Below are 12640 nucleotides of genomic sequence, written 5' to 3'. Positions count from 1 at the left end.
TAAAAATAAACTCTTTTGCACTAAAAATAAACTCTTTTGCACTAAAAATAAACTCTTTTTTCACTAAAAATAAACTCTTTTTCACTAAAAATAAACTCTTTTTCACTAAAAATAACCTCTTTTTCACTAAAAATAACCTTTTTTTCACTAAAAATAAACTCTTTTTTCACTAAACATAAACTCTTTTTCACTAAAAATAAACTCTTTTTCACTAAAAATAACCTTTTTTTCACTAAAAATAAACTCTTTCTTACTAAAAATAAACTCTTTTTCACTAAAAATAAACTCTTTTTGATTAAAAATAAACTCGATAAGGCTAAGCAAGCTCACATAGGTCTTTCGAAGACACTTTTGTTTTCCTAGGTTTAAATGGGAAACAAAAGAAGCAATTGTAACAGAGCGCATCTATTTAGTGTTAGTAATTCATAAATGAAAATTGAAGTTGATGTATTCGTTATCAACTTCTTCACACAGGCTTTCATTGATGTAATCTGTAATGCTGTTTAGATCGGCAAAGTCTATTGGGAAGGATTGATCAGAAAATCCAATTGTCGGAAAGTAGAAAAGTGCATCAGGCCTCCCATGGGCATTGCTGCTCTTTGACTTCCGTAAATAGTGGCAGTTCTTTTAGTTTTTAAATTCAAGAAGCTATTTCCTGATAATATCCGAGAAACATAACCATGCACACTCTTTTTCAATAAGGTGATCTGGATTGTATAATCCTTTATCAACCATATCTTTAAAATACCGATCATGTAATCCCCTTTTGCACGCCGGAATTGGGACCACCAGGCCTCGATTCTCTGGTTGGAATGCGAGGATTCATAGATGTGGGACTTTTCATCTGCCTGTGCGTCCAAATGACTTCTTCGGAAAAAAGATTTCGCAGCGGCAACAACACCATTCTCAGTACTACAATCAGTTCGCACAACTCTTGGAATTATGGAAAATATGTTTTAATGGCATCTAAAAAGAACTTCCCAACAACATTTGGGTTATTATTCGACCATTATTACCCATGCTACTTGCAAGGAAAAACACCCAAAGTTTTCTGATGAGTCAGATTTTCTTTACGTATTTAAAGATTATTTTTACGCATTTAAACATTATTTTTATGCACTTCTCGGCCACCGTATTTTTTTGATTCATATAAAGTTTTTTAGCAAAAAAATTATTTCATTTTAGACCTATTTATTGAGAGTTTCACTAAGTTAAATTTAGCGAAAAAGCCATTTTTAGTAATTTCGCAAATATTTTTTTATCGCGAATTGACATTTTCAGAAATTTTCACAAATTTTCGTAAATATAGATAAAATTCGCGAGATTTTCAAAAATCAATCAATTTAAGGTACACATAATTAGGTTTGGCATACACAGTACGACAATTGGAAAGAGGGACTTTACCAACGTTTAATGAGATACTTAACAATTTCACTAATGACCACACAAACACATTTAAATCAGCAAAAGCTAGTGGAGGAAATATAAGACTGAAGCAATGAGGTTAGACGTAATACTTATTGTACTTCTTGCAGTTTTTGAAAAAGGTAAAAAAAATTTATGATACTTCCATAAAAAGTAATAAGCAAAATTATATGTTATAGAAAAACTAACTAGAATGTATCATGCACCCATGTGTATAATAGTGCTTATATTTTTAACCAGTAGTTATAAAACCAGGAAATTTGACTTAATGTTATCACAGCTTTAGCCTTTCTATGCCTTTATTCCTGTAATTGTTATTATAAACTAGTGGAAGTACCCAGCCGTTGACCAAAATTGAAGTTCCTTTAATATTCATAATATTCTATGTATTCATCTTATATTTTCCGTCAAAGTTTTTCTGAGAAAATGAATATTTAATGGTTGAAGATTATTTATTTGCTACGGCCTTCTCTGTATGATTTAAACAATAATCGTTTTCCAATAAATTATAACTTAAATAGAATTTCTATCCTTCTAGCCTCAAATGAGTCTGAACTAAATTTCTAGCATGTTCTTACTAAAGTAACATTTTAAGTAAATAAAAATAAAATTACAAAATGTATTAAAGATTCATCATTTTCTCTTACGAAGGGTCGAGCCTTAAATGCTTGAAGAAGTTGCGTCTGAATGGTGTTCATCATTTTCAAAGAGAAGAAACATGCATCTCCTCATACAACTCTTGTATTGTATCAACATTGTCATTCACTGCTGAGCTTGGCAAAATATATAACTTGAACATTTGGTCGTGTGAATATGTTTCTTCTTGTAAAACGCACTGTCAAACATCATGGCGAAGTATTGAAACAATGTTCAAAGTCAATAACTCAAAACTGTTAAAATGCAATGTAGGTTTTACTTTTTGTTTGAAAAAACATTCTGAAAGATATTGTAAATGAATATTCATGTGCGATAAAATTTGTTTAGACATCTTGTTGTCGTACTGACATGTGCAATGACTTAACCCCGGGTAGGTTTTTGTTTTCTTATACAAAGGGTTGCAGCCGCGATAAAAGACGGCCTTCAAAAGTTTAGAATTTTTCAATATCTTGGGATTAAAGAAGTTCGTTTTTAGTAACTTTAATGTGTCGATTAATTTCTACATAAAAAGAAATTCAATCTTTTTTTTTCGACATTGATTTTTGACTGTTTGTATAAAGCTTCTCCAAATACTCAATTTGCTGCCACCTACGTATTTGTGCCTACCTATGATATGTCATCCAGCCATAATAATGTGCTACATACAACCTTTAAATTAGAACCGAACTTCTACGGTCAAAGCCACACTAATTTTATCAAGAATTTACTTAAAAGCAATTTCCCATCTAGACATATCAACAACACCAACAACACATATCCAACTGACAATTGCTCCCATAACCACCGCATCTCAATATCTCACAAAAGTCGCGTCATCGCCAACACATGATACAAAAAGTGACAAGAGCAGCAAATCAAAACAAACATTAATCATATTCACAGTGTCAGCTATCATACTGGTGATTTTATGCGTTTTGTTACTTGGTGTAGCTGTTGTATTTGTTCGGAAGAAAAGAAGGTGATCTTTTGTGGAACTAGATATGTTTAACTAGAATATCACTTGAAAACAAATTGTGTTCTGTAATTTGATAATGATATTTTTTTATTACAAGGTTTCTACCGTAGGTCAGGAGATGAAGTGCAAAAAGATACCCAACACCAACCAAAGATTCAAATGACACAACGAGAGAATAACGATAAACAGGTAGGGATGTGAATTAAAAAATATATTTCCCGTCCCTAAAATGCAACTTTACAAGTAGGTTTTTAATGTCCACTTTTAAATCGAGTTTTCCTTGGCTACCTTGAGGTACAAATTATTCGCGGATAAAAATTTTTGCAGAACTTATTTTGAGTGGTCCAAAGTGATTGCGAAACTTATGTTTGCATATTTGGCCCAAAAAAAAATCAAATTCCGGAAAAAATTCTTTCGCAAATAAATTTATACTTTTAAAATAATCATCTCGAAATCGAACAGCATAATTAAAGAGATATCTATTTCTTATTATTTTAAGAAAAAGACAGATAATTATGCATCATTGAACCTGAACGACGTTAATGCAGGTTCTTATTTTAAAATAATACCACGCCGCTCCATAGAAGAAATAAAAAATCAAACATTGAATAAAGATGATCCAAACACAATGGTTTCGATAATGGTCGATGATATCTCTAGCGGATATGAAGTTATACCACCTAGCGTTGAATACGAATACGAGGTCAATTATGTTGACCTTATGACAAGAAGACACGAAATCGTGCAGAAAAGTACCCAGCAAACGCATGTGAACATAAAAGAAGATACGAACGATGATTATGAATGCTCGAATCAACCATACATGGTACTGGAGAAAGAACACGAATATCACTACGCTACACGACCACCGAAACTACCACCAAAACTACCACCCAGCTTACCACAGAATTTATACAAAGTCGAAGATAATTATCTCCACGTAAAATGACATGAAAATATAAGGTAGAAGTTTAACACAATTTGGGAAAAAGTTGAGCATACTATTTCAAAAATGACGCAAAGACAATGAAAAAAAATCCAGAAAAATTATCGTCCCCAAGCTAGGGTTTGCTAAATTGTTAAGGGCGATGTGCGCAAATACAACATAGCTAACTCTGCGCACATCTTGTAGAACTGTTTCTTGAACTTACCTTTATTTTAAGGCTTTGTTTGTTCACGATCAATGGGTTGCAGTATTAAAGTTTTAAAGCGTAACATACTTAACGAAAAATGCCGTAATTATAATTCATATAAGAAATCATTATAAGGAAGTGTAATGTGGTGCTTTTGTTATCTCTCATTTTGTCAAAGTACCAAAACACTCATGACCTTTTTGCGATACAGAGAAAAATGCATTGAAATGGAATCGAGGCCTTAACCTTATTTCACAGTAAATTTCAATGATGATGTTTTGACTTCGCGCAAGTGCTTTAAGATTTTGTGGAACAATTAATTCGATTTATTGCGAAGAACGAGCAGGCTATAAATTAACTGTGGATTTTTAGAATTATATACGAAGGGAATGGCAACACACAAAGGAAAAAGTCAGTTACTCAGAAATCAAAGTGAATAAAATAGTGCGTAACGCGGTATTGGTGTACGTTAGATAAACAAATCATTGCTGTTTAAAGTCAGTAAAAATTTACATTCAATTAAAATGCGACCTTAAGAAAGTAATTATCATTAGTGGTATACTCATAAATTACTACCCACACGAAAAAAACTTAAATAATCAAATTAATTACCACAAACTCAATACCGAAAGCTCGTATTGATTTTATATTTGGTCCCAATAGATGACTCTTTAATGTTCACAACACTTTGTTGGTTTGTGTACAGGCGCACAAATACTTGAATGTACACAAGCAGGACCATATGGTGTAAAATAATTATTATTGAAATTCATACAGATATTTTGGAAGTACAAGACCCAAAAGGCATAGAGATGCTTTAATAACGCCTTTCCGCTTCCCAATATTTGAACAAAAGAATAAAAAGAACCTCTGCAAATAAATAAAACATATAGTAACATTTGATGACGATTTGTTTAAAAATCGACCTTTCTAAGATTATATTTGCTATAGGATAATCCATGATTGTATCATTACATAACAACTTTCGTAAGTTACTCCGGTTAAAAATAGGTCTGTAGATTTTAATTAGGTATTAATTATAAAAATTAAATTTAAAGCTTGAATTCCAATAAAATCTAGGATATTTACAAAGTTGTCCAGACATATTAAACAAAAAATCATGGATATTTCCCACTTTTTCATTAACAATTTCCAGGACTCTCCAGGAAATTACAGAAGTTTTAAAGCTAGTCTCCGGGGCATAAGATATAGTCTACTGTTTATATAAGAAAAGGTTTTTTTTTGTGCTAAACAACTAAGCTTTGACAACATTTAATACCGCCATGAAACGCTGTTCCGTTTTTGAAGCTAGACAGGGGTTTACATCGAAAAAACATATGACTTAGAAACGGGTTTTCGGGAGAAGAAATAAAGGCTAATTTATCAAATATTAAATATCGAGTATTTTCTTCAGTTAAAATTTGTGCGTTTTTATAACAAACAAGGAAAAATATCCAGATATTTTTACTCTATGTATATTTATAACGGTTTTTCTTAATGAGATGCAAAAATGAAAACATAGAAGCGGGAGTAATTCCCTTGTAGTGACAAAATTACCTTTCACCGCAGCATAATAAACTTTGAAAAAACAATTAGGCGCATGTGGTCTTTTCCATAACATATCTTTTCTAAATAAAAGTTTTGCCTCACGTAAATTTTGGTCCCGTATTTTTTTCTACCTGACAATAACGCACGTAGCGAGTTGCTCAAACAGCCATTGGAGTCAACAACTTAGTACACGAGAATACCATAATAGACAAAAATGGAAGTCCATGTACGTAACAACGTATTGAAAAGTGATCAGAATCCTCACATTCAGGTAAAATCTTCTACAAGCTTCCGCAGTATAAAGTATAGTATAAACGCCTTCTACATTTTGATATCTATTTTGTTGATAAAAAATCTAGATGTGGAAAATGTTTAATTCTAAAATATAATGCTCGACTATCAAGCGATCCATTGCAGCTAGAGTGTAACAACAACAGAATAATGAGTAAAAACACACACACATCAGCATACTCTCGGCAGTTGTCGTATCAGTAATATGATGTACTACCGTTCTCAGTATGGATGATGTTTTTGTTCAGAAAAAAATAATAATACAATTTTTTTACTTAGGTTAAGTACGTAACTTATCTTTATTATAAAAATCACGCAACGATTATAAAGGGTAATAAAACAAATACCGAAATACAAATAATTTTAAAAATTATATTCAAGCAAAAAGTTGTTTGAGGATTCACCAATGTTTTAAAATTGGTCTCCAACCAACACGAAGCATTCTCTTATCCGGATGTTAAAACATACTCTCTCAGATAAGTAGCTAACGCTGTTTTTTTGTGGAATACTTTTATACTTTTAAGATTTGGTTTCATTATCCTAGATCAAGCTAAAAGAACAACTGGAACCACGGTACGCATATAAGTAGATACCTTATGAAATTAAAACGGGATCAAATGTGGCGGGAAATAATTTTAATGCGCATAAGTGAATTAGGGTAAACCCTAAAACAGAATTTTTATTGGAACAGAAAAGAAGCATTTTGAAGTTGCAAGTGGAATGTCAGATCTTTTGACAATATAAAAATGTCGTATAAAAATACTACTGATAAAAGCACACAGTGAAAGGGAATAAAAATACTTTTCAAATCTTGTATATTCAACGGCTTTTGTCAGTTTCTTTGTCAGTTTCGCATTTCTGGCAGTTTTGAAAGTAGCCATTATTTCTCGTATCAATTAATGGCATGTTTTTTTATACAGAAATTTGGAGAACGCCGTTGCAGACGCCGTTCTTGTTTCGTAAGGTTTCGAATATCTCATGAGCAATACATCTTCTTAAAGTCAGCAGCAGAATATCAAAACTTTTATACTGAACTCATTAGGAGAGAAAGGGAGATATATTCCACTTTTGACACCAAGAAAATCTACATAAAATTTATAACCATATAATAACAAGCAGGAAATATTCATCAAAATCTTGCTAAGAAGAAATACGAAGAAGATTACTGCAATAAAGTAGCTCTATTTATTAGCATATTCATATAAATAGCAGAAGTGTTCATCCCCAGAAAAATCATGTAATGTGGCCAAGATTTTATGGTCGTATGATCATGCACAATGGGGAAAGATTAATTTGAATCATTGAATTATAATTGCGACATCAATTTGCACTGATTATTAGTGTTGTAATATTTTAGTGGTTAACCTTACTGGTCGATGGATATATATCTTGTTTATTGTTTCCAGGAGGAACCACAAAGGCGGCTCTAGAGTTTTTAAAGCTCTTCTAAGACCTACAGAGCTTGGTTACTATGGGCAAACGCACTAGGTGAGGCTAGAACCCACGCTCTTTCTTTCACAATGCAAGATCAGCTGATTTTTTTTTTAAAGTGACGTAACACTAAAATGTCAAATTTTGTTGAGTTGTTTGATTTTACTTCTGTCCTACTCGACTGGGCTTTTCGGAATTCACCTCGGTTGTGTGGGTTCAAAACTCCAAACACAATATAGCAAAAACTTTTCTTAATAAATATAACCATTTTTGATCAATTATGAAAGAAAATGCGTTATAAATCTTTAGAGATTTAGCGCAAATTCCCCAGTACGTCCCAAATAAAATTAAAATTACAACCGTATAATGGAATGTAATGTAAAGTATGTAAAAGTTCAGAGACAGAACTAAAAGGTACGCAAAATGTACTCTGTATCCCGCCCAAGGTTAAAATACATTGAAGGCCATACATATCACAGTTGATAAATTAAAAAGGAAAATTTAAAAAGGAAATGTTTTCTAGATAATCATGCATAATAATGCGACATATTGACAAAACAGTTTATTTATAAACTTTAAGTTACCCGTTTTCATTATAAACAACTGTCAAGTCAAAAATCAACAAAACGTAGTTTTTTTAACTATCTCTTAAGAAGTGCTGATCGTATACATCACTTCCGCACTGTTTTCAGCCAAAAATTTAACTCTAAAACATGTGATTATACTGAAATGGTGTTTTTTAATTCATTTTTTAAAGATTTAGAATTGTGTAAGTAAAATCAACCTTTTTTATAAATACACCAGAAACAAAAAGTATTAGTAGTGAAAAATTCTCTCCACATATTACTAATTTTCACGACGTTCAAGCATTTATGACCATCTATAGCAGTGCAATTAATTAATGTGTAATTAGTCATGCACGCTAGATTTAACGACCATCAAGTGAGTAAATTAGAGCTAACTTCCACAATTTAAAACATATCAGAGCTAACATGCATGTCTCGATGCGTTTCGTTATATTGATAATTATTTTTGCTCTCAGATCAGGTATATTTTTGTATCTTTTCTGTCTTTCGCAACTTTTAAAGGTATATTGTTTAATTAATATTACAAAGTAAACACATTTTTTTCTATTTTTTTATTTAGGTGAAAGCCTAAAGTGTTTGCGAAGCTTTAAATTTGAATCTCAGTCTCAACAACAGATTGAAAAGGAATGCTCATCTAACGAACATGTGTGTAGTGTAGCAAAGGGGACATTTGAAACGATTGGTAGGAGGTCCAGTTTTGAGATATGGGACTGTATTAAACTGACTGGAAAATGTGCAGAACAATGTAAGAAGCACTGGGAACGAGTGAAAAAGAATCACAAACTACAAAGTACAGCCCATTTACTCTCATGCGAGGTATACATCATTGATAATTCAATTAAAGCTAAAACCACAAGACAGCTTGACTTCTACATATCCTCTCTTTTGTAGGCATATTGCTGCGACAAAGATCTCTGCAATGACCTCATGTTGGGTAAATTTCCTTCATTGTAACTTATTATTGTTATTAATCGTATTGTTTATTTTTAATAAATATATTTTCTTTTAGATCAGAATACAACATTAAAGATATCCATACAGTACACGAATAGAGGTAATTCCATTCGTCTGAACTAAATTATTTGGTTTGATACGTTCAAAATCATTCTTTGCTGGTGCATAATTTATTTACAATTTAGGTCATGGTCCAGCATCAAAGAAATTTTTACAATACACAAAAGGTACTGCATCTGCACCTTTTTGGGATTACTTCTAACAATTGTTACTTTTACGATACCTAATCAAAGTCTTGTTCGAATTACTTTATTTGTTGTTCAGGCTATTTTCCAACATTACAAACTTCTACTAAATATATGAATCCAGCAAACATGACAGGGAAGTTAACACAACACACATCTCAGAAGGATTCGATGAAAACTGTTATAGTTGCGACGTTCACTGCCATATTGATTTTGCTGGCAATAGTTTTGACTGGTACAATTGGAATGCAGTATCGACGAAGAAAAAAGTAAGTGTATTATTTGCTAGTAGTATTCATTACAGAACGAAGCTAGTTAACTTGTAGTAGTATTCATTCCAGAACGAAGCTTGTAGTAGTATTCAATACAGAACGAAGCTAGTTAACTTGTTGTTAGTATGTAGAAGACGATCGGTGTGGAATAAAACAATGACCCTTATCTTTGGTCAAAAAATAATCAGCTTTCCAAAAATTGAGCTGCATTTAATGGTTAAAAAAATATTTGGTGTAGTTGGGTAGCCCAATTCATCTTTTTTCTAACACGTGCGGGGTACTTTTTGAAATAATGGCTGTTTCTGCCTGGTTATTTAGGTGACCCGTCATCTAATGGTTAATAATAAAGGAATAAAGAAAAAGATGGAGCTGCAGTTAGTGATCTTTCATCAAAACGTTTTAGGGGAAAAATTGTCTAGATAGCAAATTCTGCATTTTCCTGAACCTATGCTAATTAGTTAGTGCTGGAAAGTTATTAATTTTCAATAACTAACATTTTCGTAAGTAAGCTGATTAATAACAGGGCGCTAATTAGATAGAGGTGTTAAACAGCATTTTTAGGGTAATACTTACAGTGGAGGGCCTTGTACTTATTAGAGGAAATGCATTAATATTTAAGGCATTAACTTTTAATCAATGAGGCTGCAAGGAAATCATTGTAATGAAATTACATGTGGATGGAATGTGCTCAGTTTGATCATTAATATCTATGATAAATCGTTTTAGAAAAGAACAACAAGACTTCGAAAGACAAAAAAAGCAGAGAAAAATACAACAGCATCAACAGCAGCAACAACAACAACAACAACAACAGGCAAGACACATAATACAGCAAAAGCGAAGAGAAAAAAATCAGCGTTTTGGAGGGAAAACTACTTTTTATACACCTTTAGATGTTAATAACATCCCAGTTAGTCCATATAAAGCCTTAAACTTTGGTTACCCAAATGGAATTGAAAATGAAGGATGCACAACACCAAGCAGTCCGACTAATGCACAAGAAAATTGTGTGTATGAATTACCGTCAAGATGTGATGCACCACAATACAAGGATAAACCACCTCAAAGCAAGGTGAGGGAACTAGATAACGGATTGGATGTGGAATTTCAGCAAGAATATGACAGTGAATCTGCAACAAAAAGCAACGTTGAGATGACGCAAGGAGAAAGCATGTATGCAGAAACGGATGACACTCATATATACAAGATACTCGAAATACCACATAAATATGCGACGCGTCCGCCAAAATATACCACGTGAAACTATCTGGCTAATAAAGTAATAAAGAATAGTAATAACAATATCTTAATGTTGAAGCATTATTTAAGAATATTTTGTAGTATAAGAAATTACTTTCACTCTTTTGTAATTCTAGCAATAGACTTTATTTTTTGTTGCTTACATACACATTTTTATATGAAACACAAAATTTGGGTGGAGGCTCAATGTTGTTAAGTTTTCGTGTTTTACATGCTCAACTGTTGCTTGCTTGTCTCTTGCTGACTTTCTATGTTTGGGAAAACCAAATGCACGTGTTTGTATGCCAATCGAAATCAAACTTCATTTTTAATTATTTTTGTTGTGGTACAAACTTGCGACTTAAAGACCAAAAAAAGACTGTTGTTTGTCAATCTTCTTTTTTCATTTATCTAGGCTGGCTGCAAGTTGTACCGTTTTCTGAAAGAATTTAACCACGTGTTGCTCATAAGATCTTGCTTACAAAAAACGTGTACGTCATATAAGACATGGACGTGCATACACAAACATATTACACAAAACTTTAACAAAAAAGAGATTAAAAATATTTTTTCTTGGCTAAAACATTACAACCTTAACTCTTAAGGGTAACGAATACAAGAAACACTTTTATAGTGTAAAGAACATAACCTTCTACGTGAGAAGCATCCTATCACATGACGGAACACGCCAGCAGATATAAAGTGTAAAGTTACATTATATTTCTAACGTGCTTTTTTATGAGAAACATATTGGAATTGGTCTTGACATTTCTTAACTTTGTAGCGAATTTTATGAAAGTCCATTGAGCTATGTTCCCCACTTTATAGAAATGCTTCAACTTCTTCAATATTTTCGGAGTCAGCAGTTTAAAACTCCTGACATCCCAGCTTTATGTTGAGGTATTGCGCCATTTTTGATCATGTTTTAATTAGATTGCTGAAAATTTTGTGGTAGCTTTTTTATAGGTAAAAAAAGGTTCCGGTGAAATTAATATTATAAGCCGAAGTTAAACGAGGTATTGGAGATAATACGACTTTTTGGTAGACTGTTACTTTGTCTAATCAAACCAAGATGCTATCGTCAGAGATAAATTAGAAGAGGCGTTACTTCCTGGACAGGTCGAAATCTAGGGTTGAGACACGGCGGTGTACTATACGAATGTAAAAAAATATGACAGTTCCATTTGGTCTGACGTTTTTTAGCACGTACATGGAACTGAAAAGAATTGGTTAAAGGAAATGTACCTTAAGTGAATTAAGGTTTTTAATAAATAAATGTTTTCGCGAGAACTCATTTTCACAAAATGCGCTAATCCTTTCGTGAAAATTAATTTTAAGGTATAACCGTGGTCTGAATAACTTTTTTTATCAAATTATTAACTTATTAATTTAGTGTCATTAGCCTGTGGTACTCCCGCATTGCACTTAGTCGTGTGTATTCGTCCTGATGGTCAGCTAAGATAAAATGAAAACAAAACTTTTACAGTTTTTTGATATTCTATATGTTTACTGCTTAACCGAAATATTAGCCATTAGTCATAAAAAAATTTGGGTGTTGGGTCAAAGTAACACAAACGGATACTGGATGAATAAAAGAGGGGGTGTGGTTTTATTTCCAACAAGATTGTAGTTGTAAATGCATAAATCGCTGTCGTAATGTTGATGAAATCTTTCGTCGTAATGTTGGTGATCTCTTGTGTTGTCTTCAAGATCATGAACATTTTTAAAGCATTTGGAGTTTGGACGTCTTTGTAAAGCTGCATGAATATTATAAATGTTAATAATAACATTAGCAATACAGCGTTCTTTTAATTTTTAACGTAATTTAAGAGACAACGTCCAAAAAGCGTCCTTTTGCATAAAGCCGCCACAGTTAATTGTATTAAACCAAAAAGGAAACAAA

The 12640-nt window shown here is 32.3% G+C and overlaps 2 protein-coding genes across 2 annotated transcripts in view; one reads left to right on the top strand and one right to left on the bottom strand.

Moving 5' to 3' along the window:
• LOC130644916 (dynein axonemal heavy chain 6-like) overlaps window positions 1–12640 on the bottom strand; it is a 50027-nt gene that overhangs the window by 23323 nt on the left and 14064 nt on the right. The window lies entirely within an intron of this gene.
• Window positions 8422–10969, top strand: LOC130644917 (uncharacterized). The gene is made up of 7 exons (XM_057450704.1): window positions 8422–8487; window positions 8587–8843; window positions 8919–8961; window positions 9037–9081; window positions 9167–9208; window positions 9306–9495; window positions 10225–10969. Exons 1-7 carry the CDS (start codon window positions 8433–8435, stop codon window positions 10757–10759), a joined length of 1167 nt encoding a protein of 388 aa, XP_057306687.1. The 5' UTR covers window positions 8422–8432; the 3' UTR covers window positions 10760–10969.

The sequence above is a fragment of the Hydractinia symbiolongicarpus genome, chromosome 5, assembly GCF_029227915.1.
Source record: "Hydractinia symbiolongicarpus strain clone_291-10 chromosome 5, HSymV2.1, whole genome shotgun sequence".
Taxonomy (NCBI): domain Eukaryota; kingdom Metazoa; phylum Cnidaria; class Hydrozoa; order Anthoathecata; family Hydractiniidae; genus Hydractinia; species Hydractinia symbiolongicarpus.
Note: the sequence above shows the minus strand (reverse complement) of the source record. Positions and strands in the feature narration are given on the sequence as shown.

What these genes read in the sequence shown, in the direction of transcription:
- LOC130644917 (XM_057450704.1), top strand. Translation starts at nt 8,433, where the DNA reads ATGCATGTCTCGATGCGTTTCGTTATATTGATAATTATTTTTGCTCTC. An exon ending in CCCATTTACTCTCATGCGAG is followed by an intron (nt 8,844 to 8,918) that starts GTATACATCATT and finishes TCTCTTTTGTAG; the next exon opens with GCATATTGCTGCGACAAAGA. An exon ending in ATTTTTACAATACACAAAAG is followed by an intron (nt 9,209 to 9,305) that starts GTACTGCATCTG and finishes TTTGTTGTTCAG; the next exon opens with GCTATTTTCCAACATTACAA.